The sequence below is a fragment of the Lutra lutra genome, chromosome 16, assembly GCF_902655055.1.
Source record: "Lutra lutra chromosome 16, mLutLut1.2, whole genome shotgun sequence".
Taxonomy (NCBI): Eukaryota; Metazoa; Chordata; class Mammalia; order Carnivora; family Mustelidae; genus Lutra; species Lutra lutra.
The window spans coordinates 4,658,919-4,678,358 of record NC_062293.1 but is presented as its reverse complement, the minus strand read 5'-3'; the positions used below and the strand labels follow the sequence as shown (position 1 = coordinate 4,678,358).

The window sequence follows — 19,440 nt, the reverse complement described above, 5'->3', positions numbered from 1 at the left end:
TCCGGGAGCACCCGAGCTCCTGGCGGGGAACGCCCGGCCCCAACACCCAGCAGCCTTCAACACAAGCCTCGCTGTAACGCGGCTGCCCCCTAAAGGCGGCTTTCTGGAATTCAGCTCCAGGCGCCTTGGGATAACATTGCTCCCCAACGGACTTTTCCTCTTGGAGTATTTCCCGTGTAGGGAGGGTGGAATGAAGGGAATTCGGCTGTTTCTCTTTCCCCAGATCCTTGCTTCGGTTGTACTTGAGATACGCTGTAACCAAAAAGTTGTGTCTTTACCCCTCCCAGTAAACACGGCAAAGTTTGTCAGGTACCAGTTGAAAAAACAGGATGCCAGTTTTTGCTTAGGACACATTTATTGCTTTTTTGGAAAAATTCCAGTGCCCGGTATCTGGTGCAGGCCAGGAGCTAGATGGAGTGCCGCTTACATGGGAGGCAGAAGGATGTGCTCAGGCTTCTTCCTGGGCTCCAGTTACGACCAGCAGGCCTCCAGGAAGAGGGGGAGCTTAGTTCTGGTGCTTCACATAATGGTAAGGGGTACCAGCAAAAGGAATTTCAGTGGTGATTGGTGAAAAATGCCCCATAACTACAAAATGTGGAATGGGGCTCCTATCTGGCTTTTGACGCCCAGGGAACTTTCAGCCAAAGCGGGCCTTCTTTTTTGGCCCCTGCCTTCATTGTTTGAAAGTACACGTTTAAGGGGGACCATTGTGCAAACTTAGCTATGTTCTGTATCTACTACCAGATGAATAACGAGAAGAAACAAGAACAAAACAATGCAAAAAACCCAACTCCAAACCAAGTTGCTTTATTTAAAATGATGAACAAGTTTCATCCAAGTGAAAGTTAAAACCACCCATCAAACGGCGGAGCCATAGGCAGCCCGTGGTGGAGCGCACGGCGAGACGGACGCAGATGGAGCGTGCTGCTGGGTGTCTCTGTGGCAGCGGCCAGAGGCACAAGGACTCTGCATGGTCCCAGTTCTTCTGCACCGTCCAGTCACCTTGAAGATAGCAGGCTGGGCCAGTTCTCATGGGACTTTCAGTGAGGACTAGATGCCTCAAGTTTTTGAACAATGAGACGAAAGTCGAGAGCCACCCCCCGAGGATGCCACGGCGCGAGCTTCATCTAGTTTTGTGGCATATAATGTAACATCAGTGGAACATCTTGACAGAAGGCAGGGAGGAAGGGGGGTGTAGGAGGAGAAACCACACAGGGAACCATCCGCAGTACCCAGCACACACGACAAACACCTTGTGGAAACGCTATGCACAATTCAAGGAACCTATAGCTGTGCACATACACGCCTACGTCCTAAAAGCACTTTTTACAACACTACCCGCAAAACTCCTATTCTGTTCCACAACTTGTCTAAAATCCTATGTCACGACCAGACTGAACCGCTAATAAGTTCATAAAGCACTCACACCAGCAACTTTCTTGCCGATGCTTAAATATCTTTAGCTGATATAGAGAGAAACCAAATACTAAGATCACAACTTGATGTTCTTATGTTCTTTTAGGAAGATCTCATAGACTTGAATTTAGTAAGGTCTCACCTTGCTTTTCTGGTCATGGAAATGGATATGCGTGACCCCACCTAGCCTGAGCAGTGACCCTTGGGAACCGTGCACGGCACACTGCCTTTCAGCGGCACGAGGGGAGGGACCTGCGCTTGTCCCAGCTGCATCGCCAGCACCCAGAACAGTGCCTGCCACTCAAACGCGGGCTGAACACTTGGATGATTTATAAATGGGCGTCTGCAAGCCCAAGGCAAATTGGAACAATATCCCTGGGCTGGGTGGCTCTCCCCTCAAAGATGTCACCCTGAATATCCCAGCACTACTAAGGAGCCCAGAGACACCCGTGTGCGGCACCGGGTCCTTCAGGCTGGTGGTAAAGTCTTTGGTGCTCGCTCCCAAAGCCCCGGAGCCGCACACTGTCTTCTTCGACCCTGCTCGTCCCCATCAGTAGTAGTTCTGGACCCAAGAGTCCTTCTTCCAGGACCCAGCTTGCTGGTTTTTCAGTTGGAGAAAAATCCCTACTATTGTTGATGTCACTTGAAGGAGGCGGCTCAGACCAGGTGGGGTGAACGGTTAACTTTAGAACAGACCTGGTTCCCCCTTTCTACCTGGTCTGCAGTACCCAGCCATCACTGCCCTCCTCTCCCTCCGGCTCCCCACCTCCCCCCTGCTTTATTCCCCTAACGGTGTGCTTGGGTGGCCCACAGCAACAGGGGACAGCAGCAGGGTGGGAGGTGTTGAATCTCTGGCCTGGCTAAAACAAGGACTGTCCCACCGTCACTCGTGCGATGGCAAGAACCAAATGGCAGCACGTAAGCGGTGTGATCTGGATGCTTCCCGGTGAGGTGACTGTGGGCCTGTCAGGTGGGCTGGATCCCTTCTTTCTGGATATTGTTTGTCAAACAGGAATCTCAGGAAGGCTAGTGTCTCCCATTCAAACTTCCGCCGTGTCATCCCAGCCACAGCAAAAGAGTCCTATCCTGCCCCCTGGTGGCAAATAATTTTGGTTTTGCTTTTTTCCTTTACACTGACATTTAGAGAGAAGTTGATAGGAATTAAAGAGGAAGGCGTGATAGCCAGACAGCAATACTCGGGTACAGAAAAAAAGCGTTTTGGAAGATAGCACGAACATTTTAAAAAAGGAGACAGAGGAACCCCAGTCAGGTGTGAACACAAAGAGACGAGTTCAGGGTTTGACTTTACTCACCCCCAAAACACACCCTGGAATGGAGGGAAGCAGGGCTGTCTGAGCCCAGGGGGCCTGGTGGGGAAGCGGAGCAGCACCGAGGGCAGGTGACAGGCGCCAACGCTGAGGAACATGGTGGACGTTCTCCATCCAACCCAGCCATGTTTTTGGGTCGGGATTTGAGGATGCAGAAAACTCAAAGTAGGGGATGGGCCTCTTAGGGACAAGCCACGTGACCAACCCAGTGTCAAGAAACGATCATCATTCTGTTAAAAATATAACCTTCGCACAGAAGAGCCCTGGATTCCCCAGATTATACCCATGGTCAGGGAGGATCCAGGGAGGCAACACCACACAGTTCCAGGCCGCCTGCACACCCGCTCCTGGGCGCCCCTGGGACGCTACAGGGCCAGCTCCTGCTGTCCTCCGGCTGCTCATGCCCTTACCTACACCCCGCCCAGAAAGGGGCACGCTGCTCAGTGCTTTTCACTGGGCACATCCTTGACAAGCCCCCTCTCACTTTTATTTAAATTTAGCTGAATTTAGGGACAGATTAAAGCAAGCAGGTCAACTGAGAGGGCAAGAGATGGAACCTGCTGGTCAACCCCCAAGTCTTCATACCAGAGGCCTTCAGAAGCCTCAACATACCGGGGACCAGAAGCACCATGTGTGTGTTTATTCTGACCTGCAGCCCAAGCCATCTACCTAATGTCTGCGGGTCTAACCAGCGGGGACACTGACCGTGATGTCTCTCAGAGAGCGAGAGCTTCTGCCTCTACGGATCATGTGGGGAGAAAGACCCATCTGCCGGAAGCGGGCCCTGTTCACAACTTGAATTCTGCGTGCGGGGAGCACACACCGGACCTTTCCCCTCCCGTTTCTAAACAGAAACCCTGATATGTCATCCCTGCCCCAAAACACACCGCACGGAAATGCTGCTGGAATTCCCGAGCCCGTCTGGCGGTGGCGAGAAGGTCCCGCGTCCGAGGCCCGAGCTCGCGGTGCTGAGCGGCGCCGCCCACGCTGGCTGGGTGGGTGACATTGGGGGTGGCGCGGGAGTGGCACTTTTTACGCGTGATTGGCTCAGACGCAAATCCGAATCCACTCGCCCCTTGGGGCCTGCTGGTGCACCGCCGGCTCCCGGAGAGCAGAGGCTCCTCACCCGTGTCGCTGAGGAATCAGACGCGGCGAGACACTCGAGGGATCCCAGCCCTGTGGCCTCGAGGTCGAGCAGCGTAGCTTAGAGGGGACAGCACAGACCCCTGGCCCCGCAGCGCGCCGGCCGCCAGTGTCTCGGGTCTCACTGAGCTCTGAAACTTCTCGACCCTCTACTCTTAGCAAGCAGTAAGAACAGCATTTGACCGAAGACAGAAGCTTGGACCAGAGAAGGATGATCCGAATTCAAAGGAGACAAAGGAGAAGGTGGGAGCAGGAGATGTGAAAACTGAGTCGGGCGGCCGCCCACAGCACACACAGGAGCCACCTCAGGGAGCGTCTCTGTATTGGCTCAGGGGTGAGCCCGGCCTCCGCAAGTGTCCCTAATCCTGCCAAGGAAAGCACAACCGCCTGTCAGCAGCGTAGAGACAGCACGGCGGGGGGGAAGCTGGAAGGACACGTTAAAGCAGAACCCCAAGACCCCACATGCAAATCAGGGCAGGGCTGACCCTAAAACTTTTTCTGAGTAACTATGAAGTCACACGGCACGGCCAGGTGGGGTCTACAGCGACAGAAACACCCCGGAAAAGCAAGACGAGAAATCGAACAGTGGCTATGAAGAGGGCAATCTGGTTGAGAAACACAGAGCCTAGCTCATCAATTCAGGCCACAAGGACTCCTGAGCTTCTGGAATTCCAGCGTGAACAATAGCAAGGCCTGTGGGTCCGCCACTCTGCTAACACACATTGAGGAAACACCCAGCTGCTCAGAGATACGAACAGCGCAACAGCAACGTCGCCCACGGCAGGCCAGGCCCCCAGACGCTTAGGGTCCCCAGAGCTTCCGTACTGAACTACCTCCCTGAAACCCCCTCCCCCGCTTACCGCCACCATCAGACACATCAGGACTCGCATGTGAGAAGAGGCTCTGGACCCGAACCTCAGTTTAGCTCACAGCGTGTCAACCGCGAGGGCACGCGCTGGCAGAGGTCGCCTTACTGACCCTAAGTCTGAGCTCATTTAGATCTCATCCGGTTCAAACAAACAAACGTGGGAGACGTGATGAAGACCTTCGAGAAAATCGGAGCTCTTCACGGCGGTCTCACGTGGTGTGAGCGCTCAAAGTGGCAAGGGCAAGAGTGGGGGAAAGCAGGAGGCCACCCCTCTGGCTCCCGGGGGACACCGGGGACCTGCTCTCGGGCCGCCCCGACTGCCGCAACCATCTCTTCCCCATCGAGGGCCCGGGGCAGTCGAGTCGCTGCTTTCCCACAACACCACAGGCATTGCCACAAGGGGAGGCTCTGGGATTCTCCAAGGACAGAAGTTGCAAAAATATAAAACGGTTTTAATTTTTATTAAATAACGTTAAGGGTTTCCTTGGCACCATCCACACAGATCCTTGCCTTTATGCGTAAAATAAGCCACGTGACTTTGCGTCAGTAGCGGAGGAAGAAGCTACTGGAGCAAACGCTAAGTGAACGGACTCCTATTCCAAGGGCGTGCTCTTCTCCGGCTTTCTCCGGCCCTCCCCTTGTCTGCAGATCCAAAAGGCTGCCCTCCCCGGGGCCCTGGCCTCGCCGCGCGCACGTCCTCCTACGGAGACAGCAGCCGCGTGCGGTCACCTGGAGGAGCTGCGCTCTTTGCTCGCACAGTCGTCTTGGGAGGTGGTGTCCCCGTTGCCCATCATGCCGCACGTCCTCCGCTTTTTCCTGCGGTGCATCGTCCCATCGCCTTCAGACCCCGACTCGCACTGCACGGGAGGGGGGAGGAGGTGAAAAGCAGGAATTCGACCAGATGCGACCCCTTCTGTCTGTAAATAAACCTCCGGCCTCGAGAGGCAGCACGAATGTCACCCGAGTCCTCCAGGAAGCAAAGCAGCCACGGACGACGCTCCGCAGCACAGGCCGCACCGCCTTCTCCCTTGGGTGTTTCTGGCCCCCTGGACACTACGACCTCCCTCACGTGCCAGGTGTCTCCCCAGGGCTTGCCAGTGGGAGGGCTGTTTGAAATCGAGACACGCGTCAGCACCCTGAGACTGCGTAACGCCATTTCGCTGCATCCAGGCAGACCCCGAGGGGGACACAAGAAGTCTGGCGCTGACACTGCTCCCCCACGCCCCCGGCCCCCGCAAGACACCGCATCCCCAGGTCATGCGAAGTGCTACGACAGAAATTCCATCCAGTGAGGGCCCAGGTTCCTCTTCCCCAAAATGATGTCAGCTTCTAACAAGCCACCGAATTCGGGGAGCTTCCAAGCTTACAATTTACACCCACAGGGACAACTGTCACCGCTGGCTGTGAGGTGACAGCGCTCCAAGTCTGAAGCCCCACACCGCTGTTCGCGACCTGGGCGGCCCTTGGCCATTCACTTAACGAAATCCCCCAATACTCCTTTTATCTCTTCAAGTTACTGCCGACAACGCATGAGCTCATGCACGCGCGCGCGCACACACACGTGCGAGCACACACACGTGCGAGCACACACACGTGCGAGCACACACGCGCTAGGCTATAACATGGGCAAAATTCACCACCCGGCAGGAATGGTGGCAGCTGTAGCTCTTAGAACAAAGTGGGAGAATGTTCACCCCTTTTCCCGTCCTGGGCAGGAGGTTCCCGGGGGGACCTGCCCTGCAGGCCTGGGTTCCAGGAAGCGGGGCCTCACCTCAGAGTCCGAGTCGGACGAGCTGGAGCTGGAGGAGCTGGAGGAGTCGCTGGAGCTGTCGGAGGCGATCCCCGTGGACTCCTGCAGGTCGACGGAGTCAGCCAGCACCGCCAACTCGGGGTGCTCTTGCTTCAAGATCCTGGGAGACAAGAAACATCGTTCCCAGTGCTGGGAGCGGCAGCGACACCGCGCGCAGTAACCCGGACTCAAAGTTGAGGCCTGTCTCTCTCGGAGGCACCTGCGAAGGGCGGGCGCCTTGGCTCAGAATGGGCGCTGGGCCGTGGTGAGGCCGCGCGGATCCACAGGCTGGGAACAGAAGCCCTAACATGCCGCCCAGGCTTTTCTGAGAGGCGGACTAGCTGCACGCGAGTTACTGCGACCTTCGCACGCCAACGAGCCAGCCGCGCTGCCGACGTGAGGCTGGGATGCCCCGAGTCAGCCACTTATTTTTTTCCACCTGGGAGAAAGTCTCTCTCTTCCGTTTTTTCCTGAATCATTCCTAGCTGACTTCTTTCAAACCCTTCCTTCCCACGACACAGCACTGAGTGACCGCAGTCGGGCTTGGTTACGTTCCATTTGTAAGAGGAGCAACAATTAGGTTTGCGAGAAAGAAGAAGAGGCAAGCAACTGAGAGGGTCCCCCTCACTTGAAGATAAAACTGGACTGGACTTTCGGAGGAAGCAGCCCTCCCCATAGGGACCTGATCTCGGCATCCACTCTAAGCTGGGACAAGAGACCAGCTGCGTGGTCAGGCCTTTAAGATGACCAAATCCCAGCACACAGCGGCCGACGGGATGGAGTCAGTGGGCCTTAGGTGCCTGAGAGTCCAGGGAGAACGAAGCCACCACCCTTGCTGGCCCTCTCAGCAGGGAGGCTGAGCACTGACCAAGCCAGGATCCCTCTCTTACCCCGAGAGCTGGTCCCTCCAGGTCAGGGTTGGGACACAGTGGCACGGGGTGGCTGGGGGTGGCTTGCACTGCCGCTGCCCGTGCTGTATCTGTTCTGTGGATAAACAGAGGAGCTAAGTCTCCAGGGCAGTCACCTCACTCACAAGAACTGAAGGTATTAAGTTTAAAGGGGAATAATGCTTCTCAGTAAGAAAAAGAAAGAACCAAAATACAACCCAAACCAAATGGCTTCCTTTGCTACTGCTAGCTTTGGGGGGGGAGGGCGGGGGGCAGGGACCAAAAAACAGAAAATAAAACAAAACAAAAAACAGAAAACAAGAACCAATCCCAATTATGGCCATGTTTTGACCGACCGATCAAACATGCAGAGTCTTACCCTGTCACCTGGAGGCTGGCAAGCATCCCGAGAACTAGCCCTGACCTTGGACCCACTCTCCTCTGCCCCAGCTCTCCCAGGCCTAAGATCAGCACACGTCACTGCAGCAGTGAACTCTTTTCCATTTCACCTCTGGGGTATGAATTGGAACAAAGTGAAAATAAGAAAAAAAAAAGTCTCTCACCTATACCATTTCCTCGATAACTTTGGCCTCCCTCTTACCGTCTTGTGCCATACAACAGGGAAGTTGGTGCTGCTGGCAAAATTCTGCGTGATGGCAATGGTGGTGTCAAGGTTAAGGACAACGTGCCACCAGCCTCCTGAAACCCAACAAAGAAACAGTTAAACAGGGTTTGCTTCTGTGCATGATCACAAACATAAGCTCGGTGAACAGAGGGTTCCTATCTACCCATCTACAGGCGAGACAGGTAGAGACTCAGAGACAGAAGATCCGGACTGGTCAATGCTTCTCCTGATCCAGAAATCACAACCTATTTGTAGAAAGTTCTACTGGAGCACAGCTCATGCCTGTTCATTTCCAGATGGCCTGTGGCTGCCTTCCTGCTCCACAGGCAGAACTGAGCTGCTGGAACAGACCCGGGCTGGCCCACAGCACTTAAAATATTTCTGCCTTTTACAGGAAAAGTGTGTTGACCCCTGTGAGTCCAAACCTGGGATTGAAACTGGAAAGGCAACAAGTTTTTCAGCTCCAAGGAGGAGAACACCTTCCTCCAGTATTAAACACCCTCACTTTCAACACTTAAGTCTGAAGTGAGCCAATGTTACACTGTATTAAAAACCCAATTTACAGAACAAGTCACAGTTTATCCACAGACACATGAGATAACTACTAGGCAAAAAGGTGAGTAGAATCTTTACATACAAGGAATTTATCAACACGCATTATGTATGTAGGTTACAAGAGATGTGGACAGCAGCCCGTCACTGTCCAAGCTGGGCAGCGGTCAGTTCGTTTACAGTCGGCAAGCAGACGGGTCTCTTTCACTCCTAGATACACTTGTGCTCGGAAATGACAAATAACTGAAATCAAAGAATGTACTTCCTCTTAGTTCGTCTATACCTGGTACAAAGACAGTCTCTCCTGGTTTTTGTAAGATTTCCAGGGGTTTGAATTCAGGTGGCCAGGTGGGAAGCTGTGTCCGGGGATGAATGATACTAAACCAAGTAATAGCTTCATCTTGCTGGTTCCCTCCTTCTTCACGGGTCACCTTGATGAGTTCCCTGGGCGTGCTGGTAGGAAACAGGCACCAGCGCTTGTGGCCCTGAACTAAGGCATTCCAGGCACTGGTTCCCAGAGGGTCGATGTGAATTCCAGTTCCAGAGCGCGGTGGCCCCATCACAAACCATCTAATGGAATGGAAACGTCTGAGATATGAAAGGTAATTTAACTGTACGCATATACTACCAAAGAGCGAGTCTTTAGTCTTATACTCTTTATTTCAGAGACTACATAAACCCTGCTACACAGAAACACTAAATGAATCATGCCTGGAATGCTCTGTAACAGAAAGGAAAAAAAAACAAAAAAACAAAAAAACAAAAAAACAAAACCCCACCACTGATGTGGCTTACTACTACTGAGCTTTAACTATTAAAATTTCTTCTAAAGACCAGTGGCCTAACTGTGGTAGCGCGTTTGAGTCACCTGGGGCGCCTTCAGAAATCCTGATGCCCAGGTGGCCATCCAGACCAGTGAAACCAGTCTGTGGTGTAGGACCTGGGCAGACAGCAGTAACCCACTAAGTAAGTTCCATGTGCAGCCAAAGAGAACCACTCACTGTTATGGAAAAAGGTTAGCTGACTGAGCTCAGGTGACACATACTGCCCTACGAGAGACTGTAAGGGCTTCACGGCGAGGTACTTTACCTGTAAGGGGGCCTGCGTTTCTCCCCAGCATACTGGAAGAGGTCATCGGTGAAGAACTTGGGCACCTTGTAATCTTCCAGAAGTTTCCTTCTTTTGGGGTGTTCACCATAGCTGCTGTCAAAGATGTAAAGGGGGCTGTCATCCCGAGTGCTCTCCATGTACTCGATGTAGTACTTCATCTTCATCTTCACCGAGTAGCCGTCATTATCCTCACCGCACTTGAACTTCTGGTTACGGTACTTCCTTTTTAGGCGCTCCAGGGTCCACTTCTCCTGCGCAGACCAACCCTCTTGGGCATTCAGCAGAACCACGGGCTTGTACGGTCTTTCATATCGCTCCACGAATTCTTCCACCGACAGCTGTAATGCATCTGCCCTTTCCACGTTATCCTGAAGGAACCAGAAAAGACCTATCCAGTTAAAAAAAAAAAAAAAGTCCAGCGGCAGCAAAGGGCGTCCCCCAGGACCAATTAGCAACGACATACCTAAGGAGCCAGATTCTTTTTCTGGCTTATTTGGGGGGGCGGGGAGGGACAAGGACCTGCGTGTGGACTGACACGTCGCACCCAGAGCCGCCCCACCAGGGGAAGGGGGTTTCGCATCTCCCACTCGTGGGCCTCCACAGTCAAATCCCCGGGGCCCCACCGCCCAAAGGGGTCAAGGGGCGACAGTCCTTCCTGTGGGGATCGCCAAAGGCGCCAGCCTCCAGGTGGCCCAGCAGGCAGACGGCGGCGCGGGAGGAAGGAGGCCCGCCTGGAACCCGGCCCCATGACCCCGATCTCCGCGGGGTGCGGATGAGCCCATCGGAACTCGGGGGTGCCGCGCTGTACGCCGGGGAAGTCGCGCAGCCGCCCGGAGGTACCCTGCCCGGCCTCGGCCCGCGACCCCGGCCCACTCACCGCCACGGCCGCCGGGTTCAGCGAGAAGCTTTCGTAGTAGTTGTGACGGGTCCAGTCCAGCGAGTCCTTGAGCTCCGGCCGCGCACTACGCTTGGCCTCGCGGATCCGCTTCTTGCTCTTGTGGTTCATCCTCCGGGGATCACCAGCTGCTCCCGCGACGACCTCGGCGCGCCTCGCTTCCTGCTTCCAAAGCACCCCTCCCCTGCCCGGACAGCGGCGGCGGCGGCGGCACCCAAACGCCCTTCGCCCTGGCCCGGCGCCTTTAAAGTCGCCTTCCAGAAAATTCACTCCCCAACCACCTCCCGGGCCTCGGGTTGGGCACGCGGCTGCCGTCTTCCCCGCCCCCCGGCCTCTCGCGGTGAGCCATTGGCTCGGGGACCTCCGGGGTCCGCCCTCACACTCGCCGGCTCTCCGCCATTTTGGGAAGGTCGCGCCGATCGAGGAGCCGTCTCGTTGTGGCCCCGCCTCTCCCGCTTCCGGTGTGCGCGTCACTTCCGGGCGTGGGCCGTTACCCGGCGGCCCGTTTCCGGCGTGCGAGTCGCGGAGGCCACCTGTTTTCCGTGTCTCTTTTGCCTGGCCTCCGGTGTCTTCTCCTCGCGGGGCCACGTCGTCGCCCGCTGGAGCGGTGCCTTCCCCGCCTTTGCAGTCGAGTTGCAGCGACCCGGCAGGGCAGCGTAGCGCCCGTGAGGCGGCCCCGTCGGCCAGGGGTTTCCCGCGCGCGCGGCCTGGCAGCCCGGCGCTCTTCGCCCTTCCCGGCCCGTCGGGGGACCCCCGACTTTCCCCTGGACAAGCGTGGCCTCCGGGGGCATGAAGTCCGGGCCCAGCGCTTTCGATTCTCGGAGGAGCCGGGCCTGGGGGCCGAGGGGGCGGTGCTGGAGGTCAGCGTCCCGCAGGTGCGTGCGTCGGCACCCGTCGGGAGGCGTCTCCGGTCCTTTGCGGGAGCCGCTCCCAGCTGGCCTGGAGGTGTTGGGAGGGGTGGGGGCGAGGTTTGGCGGCTTCCCTGCCTTAGGATGGACCTCAGGGCAGGAAGGTTTGGGGCCTGAAGCTCTTGGCAGTCTTTAAGGAAGAAACTTGGGGACCCTGCCACGAGAAGGGCCTTCCACATCGAATATTTCCTGCCAGAAAGGTGGCGTTTTTGACACCAAGTATTTTCTTTGCTCTTGTTGAAGGGCTGCTTAATTCAGCTTTATCCAAGACGGGAGACTCCACCCTCACTTTCCAAATAAAGTTTCTTGGGTTGGCACTCACTCGTTCCTTTCAGCTCACGGCTGTCCCCAGACTCGCAGGAATAATAACAGTAATAACATTATGCGTCCGGTTTTGCAAAGCACTTGGACGTTGCAGTGTTTCGATTTTAACAGCATTCTGTGAGGAGGGTATTAGCAAAAACAATTTGAAGATGAAAAACCGCCCAAGAAGAGGTAAAGTCTCGAGTGAAACCCATTTCTGATAGTTTTTAAATGCCTTCGTGTTGAATACCCACTGGGATTTCTTCCCAAGTTTAGGAGCTGACTCCACGTGAGAATAAAGACCGCTTTACAGCCAAATCTGCAAACTCACTGCTGTGGTCAGAAATCCTTTACTGTATCCTGCGTCAGATCTTCCAGGGCAGGCATTTTATTCACGTTGCCCTCCCTACACTTAGAACCAGTGGCAAGGCACTGATATTTTTGTTGAGTGAATTCACCTTTGATACTTGCACGGCTTCAGCCCCCTTCCCAACCAGCCCACTAGCAGCACCCTCTGCTCTAGAAAGCAGAAGGATTTGCAGTTTTGCGGTTTAATGACCGCTCGCTTTGCTTATTTTGTGCCTCGCACTGTACTAAGCAGTTTGCCTTGAGTCTCACAAGTCATGGTATGAGATAGTGTTTTGCAGGTGAGGAAACTGCAGCACAGACAGGTTAAGTAATGGGTGAGGTCATACGGGTAGTAAGTTACACATCTGGCATTTGAACTCAGGCAGGCTCATTCCAAAGGTGTGAGCCGTTATTTTGCGTCCCTAAATACTGTGCTGTCTCAGAATTCTGTATCTTTCCAAAGGCTGTGTAAGCTGCCTGCCTTCCCAACTCCAGGACTGAGCTCCTCTCAAACTTCTGGAATGTCTTTCTGGCCTCCTTGTTTTCCTTTAGCATACCAAGTTATGCCTGTGATTGTAACCCTCTGATATATATATATATATTTTAAGATTTTATTTATTTCACAGACAGATCACAAGTAGGCAGAGAGGCAGGCTCCCCGCTGAGCATAGAGCCTGACTCGGCGCTTGATCCCAGGACCCTGAGATCATGACCTGAGCCGAAGGCAGAGGCTTTAACCCACTGAGCCACCCAGGCGCCCCCCTCTGATACATTAACTGCACTTAATAAAAGCTAATCTTCCTGTGGCCAACACGACCCCACAGTTCTGATCCATGCCATCCCACTGACCTCAGTACTACCACAACCCTGCCTCCCAGCCCCCATGCCCCTGCTGTCAGTGCTGTCTGTACTCCAGCCAGAGGCTTTTTAGTTCCTGCTTCAGGACCCTTGCCAGAATCATTCTATCTAGGACAGCCACCTTGTGGTCGCTGTCTCCACCCCTCGCTGCCCCCACTACTCTCTCACTAGGTTTTGTTGTTAGCATTACCACCAGCTAAAAATGTATGTGCTTACTTGTGGCTTATCTTTTCCCATAGGGTATGTATGTGTCTATGTATGTATTCGGTGATAACCTAGTTACATCCTTAGCCCGCTAAGCAACGCAGTCCCTGGATAAATGCTTATTGAGTGAATTAGTGTATGAAGAGTGCTTATCACACGGTATTGCAATTTTATAAACCCCATGGGATGTGAACTGGACAGCAGGGAACTGTCATTTTTGTGATAGATGCCAGGTGTCGGGCACTCTGATTGCTGTGAAAATAATATTACAACTGTCAGCAGATGAGTTATTTTTGGCATACAAAATATTCTTTTCAGGTGCTGCATCTTGAATATGGAATGTATGTTTGGCCCTGTGCAGTGGTCTTGGCTCAGTACCTATGGTTTCACAGAAGATCTCTGCCAGGCAAGGCTGTCCTAGAGGTACAAGTGCTCTTGAGGCTTCCTAAAATGCTCTGTTCAGATTTGTCTATGTGCTTGTTACTGACTTTTGTTAAAGACTTTTAAATCAGGTGATTTGCCAGCTTGTAAGTCATGTGAGCTAAGAATGCTTTTTACGTTTTAAGTTGTTTTTAAAAAGCATGTGCACCAGAGACCACAGGAGTCCCACTGAGACTAAAATGTCATCTGGCCCTTTACAATACGCTGACTGACCTTTATTCTAAGTGAAGCCCATTGACTAATTCCACACAATCTTGGCATGGAAGCAATCATTTAAGACTATCTTTTCAGGGTGTCCCAACAGGGTCATCTGGGGTCTACTGGGACACATGCATTTTCTCATACAATAGTCCTTTCCATTTTTGGAAATCTAGAGTATCCCAAACTCTTTCTCATCATTCCACCTGACTTAAGACTGCTAGAGGCTTGGAGAAAAACTTTTGTTAAGTTTGCATAAATGACACAAGGCTTAAATCTTAAGGCTGAGGACAAACCCAAAACTTAGTAACCTCCTGACTTTTGCAAAACCCTGTGAGGGGTATGAGAGTTCTTAGCATACTTCTGACCCTGAACCGTGGCAATTTGTAAACATTCAGGAAAGACTGAGAATCTCCAAGCTCATGCTCAGAACTGGAAATTACATTTTAAATAGGGAGAATACTCATAAAAGGCATTCCTTGGTCATTCCTTACTTAGCATGCTAAAGACCTTGTCACTTTGAAGGCCCAACCGGAAAATCCCCTCTGCAGAAAGTCCTGTTGCAGACCTGTCCGGTTATAGCCACATGAAAGCAGTAAAAATTGGTAGTAACAACCATAATGGCCAGGTGTGCATGCAAGTCACCCATCAGGCTTCTAGAGACCCAATGTTCTGTATAATTAAGAGTTTCTTTATAGACTAGAAAAGAACTGAAAATGACCAAGTGTCCCAAACTGCCTAGGGCATATTGAGCAATGAAGCTGCCAGGTACCACGAAGGTTGGAAGTAACAGTTGCCAAATGCAGGGCCCTGTATGGGACTTAACCTTCTCACCCCGTAAGAGGAATCTCAAGAAGTAATTTCTACAAATTGAAAAGCTTAAAGCTTCATATGGTAAAGCAATGTAATTGCAGCACCTTTCGTAGATAGGACAAGCTAATCATCAACTCTGTACTTAGGGAAACTACACCCCCAAATTCCCTGCAATGGTTAAGCAGAACTTGGAATGCGATTTTTTAAATGTATTAGATTGGAGCTGGAGTGAGCCTTCCAGGAATTATGGCTGCAAAATGTGGTGCTGAAGTCATCTTGTCGGACAGTTCAGAGCTGCCTCACTGTCTAGAAATCTGCCGCCAAAGCTGTGAAATGAATGACCTGCCACAGGTACGCGTCATAGGACTGACATGGGGCCATGTGTCTCAGGATCTTCTGGCTCTACCATCACAAGATATTATACTTGCATCTGATGTGTTCTTTGAACCAGAAGGTAAACCTTTTTTGGTCTGCAGTAGTAAATTTGGCTGCAGAGATTACCTAAGTTTTAGTCCATTTAAGGAGTCCTTTCTCCCCAGATTTTGAAGACATCTTAACTACAGTCTACTTTTTGATGCAAAAAAACCCCAAAGTCCAATTGTGGTCCACTTACCAGGTAAGAAGGTAAGCCTGAACAATCCTGGTTTACTCTCAATTTTTTTGAAACTTAAATCCTTACTCCTCATGCAGTATCTACTGAAAGGATAAAATGAAAATGTATCTGAAGCAAAACAGGAAAACGTGATTTTAAAAAACAATTTATTTTTTTTCAGTGCTGACTGGTCACTTGAAGCTTTGCTCTACAAGTGGGATATGAAATGTGTCCACATTCCTCTGGAGTCTTTTGATGCAGACAAGGAAGATATAGCAGAATCTGCCCTCCCAGGAAGACATACTGTTGAAATGCTGGTCATCTCCTTTGCAAAGGACAGTCTCTGAATTACACCTACATACAGGCTGTTCTCGGACAATGTCAATACTAATCAGCAACCTGCCATGCCAACTAAGACTCAGACCACTTTAGCTTCTTGGGAGTACAAGCATTGAATTTGACGATGGTCAGATCTGTTGGCCTTTAAGATTGTGATGGATGACCTAGACAATACTCACAGGTTACAAAGCCATGAAAACAAAAATTAACACACCTGTTTAAAAAAAAAAAAAGGGACTTGGATTGTTCTTTGGGGGGGAAATCGTCAAAAACGGCATAAATTAAGCGGAGAGAAGGGGGTACCCACAACCTCAAGAGACTGCTACTTTAGAGCATTGATTTAGGTGTTATGGGTGCTGAAATGGCATTTCCACATTAACTTAGGGGAAAAAGTCAACACTACACATATCACTTTCATACTGTACAGTCAGTAACAATTCACAAGGTAATTGCACAGGTCTTTCAAATAAAGGGGAGGGAAAAAACACCAAGACATATTCTGAGAAAAGCTAACACCAAGGAAACGTTTTAATTAAACTACAGCAACAATGGTTATAGTACAGATTTTTCATGAGCAAAAAGATACACCATGTTATAAGTACTTACAAAGTTACAAACCATTTTTGCTTCCTTAACATTTTCCATATTTTAAGTTCATACATGAAGATGATCAGATATACCATTTTGGGGGGAAGGGGAAAAAAGGTGTATTTATCATCAGCTAGATGTGCTCACTGTATGCTCCGTTATTTATATGCAAGGCCCGGGTGACTGGAAGTGCAGTTGTCAGGCATTTTAATAAACTGGACAGCCATTTGTTTCTGCACGACAAGGCATCTTTACACAGGAGCAATCAGGAGAAAACAGGAAACAGCCAAGCACTCTGCACTGCAACACGCCACCTTAACAGCTAACCAGCATTACTCAACTGCTACACAACTGCGCCTAGTGCACAAAAATACACAAGAGAAGAGATTAGAATTGTGTTTGGTAAACAATCCTTTCAAAAAATCAAGTCTTTTCACCTGAAAAGTCTTTATACAAATTTGGGTTCAGATTACCATTTAGATCTGAAGGTAAATAACATATACAAACAAATTTACACCGACTTTTGTAGGTTTTTAATTTTAAGGAATGAAGGCAATGTTGAGTCAATCTCTTGACAGCTTTAGGCTGTGTGTAATGGCTGCACACGTTTCCTTAAAAGTCAGGAGGCCACAAATTAGGTTACCAATCTGTTTAATTTCAAACAAAAAAAGTCAGCACTATATAAACAAAAGGAAAATTTACCTCAAATATCCAAGCCAATAATGAAATCTGAAGTCGTTCACCTCACTAAATTACAAGAAATTTGAATAACAGCAACAAAATGGCACATAAAATGAAGTTTGCCACCTGAGGCAAAGCTTAAAACAAGTAAAAAGTTAGACAAAATGTTACAAAATAACCTTTTCAATAGCCAGTTGCTTGTTCCAAGTGACTCTTCGATGGACTGAGTATGTGGTCCTTGGCCCCCAAGTCTTCTGTTACGTTGCTTGCTGACCCATCTAGGTTTGAAAAGAAAAAGGTTCAGTTGACCTTCCATTACAAGGAAGCTACGGAAAGTGCACATGGTTTCAGTTTCAGGCCTGTACTTACTAAGGCTCCGGTGAAACAAGTGGGTTACGGAAAGGTTCCACCCAGCCATGATCAGTTTTTTAAAGGCCCAATTAGGAAATTTTCACAAAGGCTACCATCCGCTTTTACAAATTTGTGTTTATGTAATCTCGGCCAAATAACCAAGGTGAAAAATGATATAAGGGAGGGAAAAAGAAAAAGGAAAAAGGGCAGGGGGGAGGGAAAAGAAAAAAAAAAAAGGACGGTATCCAAAGAAAAACTTGAAATCAGAAAATCAGTCTATAGTAAGATAACATTTGGCAATTGAGAATAAAGCTTTAATATCTGAGCTACTTAGGGCCCTTTCCTTTTAAAAAATAGGACCAAACAATTCGAGAGTTAAAGACACACTATCCTTTCCCCACCCAGCGCGATACCTGTAAACTTTTTGGGGGTTCCAAAAGTTCATCGCTTCTTTTCGCAATTCGTTTGCCACATCCATTAGAATATGAAGTCCCAGTCAGTACAACAATAGTTGAACTGATCCTTTTCTCTAAGAGGATAGTGCATCTTTAACATTTAAAGACAAACCTGCTCCAATACACGCCCACAGAAACTGGTCCCTGGAGGATCAGCCAAATCAGTTAAAATCTGCAATACTGGCCAATATTCTTTTATCAAACAGGAGACCGCAGCTTTAAAGGGGAAAATGCAGACGTTGGATAAAAACAGCAAGAAATAGTCATTTTCATTAATAGGTCTCAAACAGTTTACCAAACAGCCATTATTATCTAAGCTTTCCGCACATCCTCTCTGCAGACCCCTCTCTTCAGCATCTCTCCCAAAGCCGCTCCCCGACATCGGGAGCCGCACTTACACTAACACGGATCGCCACAAGCTCCTACACACCCCAGCTCTGAGTTCGGGCCGTGCGCCTCGGATCCCCCCGACATTACCATTCGCTTAAGAGGACACCGCTCCTTCCTCCTCGGGAGACTTGGGGGGGCTCTTGGAGCGCGACCTGGACTTGGACTCCCTCTTGGATACGGGCGGCGGACTCCGGGACCGGGAGCGGGACCGGGAGCGCGAGCGAGACCTGGACACCGACGAGGACTTGGACTTGGACCTTCGCGCCGACCTGGACTTGGACGTGGACCGCGACCTCGAGCGAGTGCGGGAGCGAGACTTGGAGCGGCTGTAGCGGGAGCGACTGCGGGACCTGGAGCGGCTCCGACTCCGGGAGCGGCTGCGGCGGCGCCGCCGAGGGCTGCGGGCGGACGGGCCAGGCGTCAGGGCGGCCATCGGGGCTCGAGGGCCGCGCCCCGCCCGCGTGCTGCGCCCGCCCCGCCGCCATTACCGCGCCGCCCGCCGCCCGGGCGCCATTTCCCCCGCCGCCCGCCGCGGCCCCGAGCCCGCCCGCCGCCGCCACGTGTCCACGCGAACCTTTGTGCCCAGCGCCCGCGCCCCCGCGGCCCCCGGCCCGCTCACCTGCGGCTCCGGCGTCCGTAGCCGCCGCCCCCGTACCGGCGGGGCGGCGGGCCCCGGCGGCTGTGGTGCGAGTCCGGGGGTCGGCCGTAGCGCGCCATCTGCACCCGCAGCTCGCGGCCGTCCAGCACCGCCCCGTCCATGGCGTCCATGGCGTCCTCGGCGTCGCGCTTGTCGTGGAAGCGGACGAAGGCGAAGCCGCGGGACTCCTTGGTGTAGCGGTCCCGCGGGATGTACACATCGCCGACGCGCCCGTACTTCTCGAACACGCGCCTCAGGGTGTCGGGCGAGGTGCGGTAGGTCAGGTTGTCCACCTTGAGGGAGGTCATGCCCTCCACATCGGGAGGCGGGCGACCGTAACTCATGGCCCTGGAGAGCCGGCCGGGGGCCGCGACTGCGCGCCGAAAACTAACGCCCTAGGCGGGCCCGCGCGCTCGGCTGAGGCGGCGGTTTCCTCACACTCGCCCGGCTCGACGCCGCGCCGTGCCTCTGGCAGTGGCTTCCGCGTGGAAACGCTGAGCGAGGCCGGACGGGGTTGGGAGGGAAACACAAAAAAGCAGCCGACCCCACCAAAGAAACAACTGGGCGGGCAGCCGGCTCTAGCGCTCGTTTATATCCCTCCTCACAAAATGGCGCCCGCGCCACCCGGAAATGAATCCCCTGATTGGCTCGCCCCTCCCCGCCCCGCAACGCCGCGGCCACGCGCCCCACCCCTGTCCGACGCGCCTGCGCAGAGTCCGGC

At 52.3% G+C, this 19,440-nt stretch overlaps 3 protein-coding genes across 14 annotated transcripts; 1 reads left to right on the top strand and 2 right to left on the bottom strand.

Annotated features, from left to right (window-relative positions):
• Positions 1–791: 791 nt before the first annotated feature.
• JMJD6 (jumonji domain containing 6, arginine demethylase and lysine hydroxylase) lies at positions 792–11,006 on the bottom strand. 3 transcript variants are annotated; one of them, XM_047709140.1, is made up of 7 exons: positions 10,596–11,006; positions 9,698–10,086; positions 8,892–9,178; positions 7,995–8,130; positions 6,527–6,665; positions 5,485–5,612; positions 792–4,252 (listed from the first exon to the last, which is right to left on the bottom strand). In XM_047709140.1, the coding sequence occupies exons 1-7, from the start codon at positions 10,722–10,724 to the stop codon at positions 4,216–4,218; spliced, it is 1,245 nt and encodes a 414-aa protein (XP_047565096.1). In that variant the 5' UTR covers positions 10,725–11,006; the 3' UTR covers positions 792–4,215. The 3 variants fall into 3 exon arrangements, 2 of the variants coding, with proteins under 2 accessions (XP_047565096.1, XP_047565097.1); XR_007123575.1 differs by lacking the exon at positions 792–4,252 and adding an exon at positions 7,435–7,528 and having other exon boundaries at positions 5,572–5,612; XM_047709141.1 differs by lacking the exons at positions 792–4,252; positions 5,485–5,612 and adding an exon at positions 7,435–7,523 and having other exon boundaries at positions 6,532–6,665.
• A 104-nt stretch (positions 11,007–11,110) lies between these two features.
• On the top strand, positions 11,111–16,003 carry METTL23 (methyltransferase like 23). Of its 3 annotated transcripts, XM_047709146.1 has the most exons (5): positions 11,111–11,488; positions 13,553–13,657; positions 14,903–15,140; positions 15,226–15,310; positions 15,460–16,003. In XM_047709146.1, the coding sequence occupies exons 2-5, from the start codon at positions 13,574–13,576 to the stop codon at positions 15,623–15,625; spliced, it is 573 nt and encodes a 190-aa protein (XP_047565102.1). In that variant the 5' UTR covers positions 11,111–11,488; positions 13,553–13,573; the 3' UTR covers positions 15,626–16,003. The 3 variants fall into 3 exon arrangements, with proteins under 3 accessions (XP_047565102.1, XP_047565104.1, XP_047565103.1); XM_047709148.1 differs by lacking the exon at positions 11,111–11,488 and having other exon boundaries at positions 13,569–13,640; XM_047709147.1 differs by lacking the exons at positions 11,111–11,488; positions 13,553–13,657 and adding an exon at positions 13,675–13,746.
• Positions 15,429–19,341, bottom strand: SRSF2 (serine and arginine rich splicing factor 2). Of its 8 annotated transcripts, none has more exons than XR_007123580.1 (4): positions 18,702–19,341; positions 17,805–18,480; positions 17,066–17,164; positions 15,429–16,562 (listed from the first exon to the last, which is right to left on the bottom strand). XR_007123580.1 is itself a non-coding variant. In XM_047709144.1 (3 exons), exons 1-2 carry the CDS (start codon positions 19,061–19,063, stop codon positions 18,177–18,179), a joined length of 666 nt encoding a protein of 221 aa, XP_047565100.1. In that variant the 5' UTR covers positions 19,064–19,341; the 3' UTR covers positions 15,429–17,908; positions 18,170–18,176. The 8 variants fall into 8 exon arrangements, 3 of the variants coding, with proteins under 3 accessions (XP_047565100.1, XP_047565099.1, XP_047565098.1); XR_007123577.1 differs by having other exon boundaries at positions 15,429–17,164; positions 17,805–17,908; positions 18,170–18,480; XR_007123579.1 differs by having other exon boundaries at positions 18,170–18,480; positions 18,702–19,339.
• Between the last annotated feature and the right edge of the window lie 99 nt (positions 19,342–19,440).

Excerpts from the sequence above, each read along its gene's own strand:
- METTL23 (XM_047709146.1), top strand. The coding sequence starts at position 13,574 with ATGTATGTTTGGCCCTGTGCAGTGGTCTTGGCTCAGTACCTATGGTTT. Across the intron at positions 13,658-14,902 it reads CAGGCAAGGCTGTCCTAGAG|ATTGGAGCTGGAGTGAGCCT; the intron begins GTACAAGTGCTC and ends TAAATGTATTAG. Across the intron at positions 15,141-15,225 it reads TGTGTTCTTTGAACCAGAAG|ATTTTGAAGACATCTTAACT; the intron begins GTAAACCTTTTT and ends CTTTCTCCCCAG.
- JMJD6 (XM_047709140.1), bottom strand. The coding sequence starts at position 10,724 with ATGAACCACAAGAGCAAGAAGCGGATCCGCGAGGCCAAGCGTAGTGCG. Across the intron at positions 8,131-8,891 it reads AGAGACTGTCTTTGTACCAG|GAGGCTGGTGGCACGTTGTC; the intron begins GTATAGACGAAC and ends GTTGGGTTTCAG. Across the intron at positions 4,253-5,484 it reads AAAGAGCGCAGCTCCTCCAG|GATTAGGGACACTTGCGGAG; the intron begins GTGACCGCACGC and ends TTTCCTTGGCAG.
- SRSF2 (XM_047709142.1), bottom strand. The coding sequence starts at position 19,063 with ATGAGTTACGGTCGCCCGCCTCCCGATGTGGAGGGCATGACCTCCCTC. Across the intron at positions 18,481-18,701 it reads TACGGACGCCGGAGCCGCAG|CCCTCGGCGGCGCCGCCGCA; the intron begins GTGAGCGGGCCG and ends GTCCGCCCGCAG.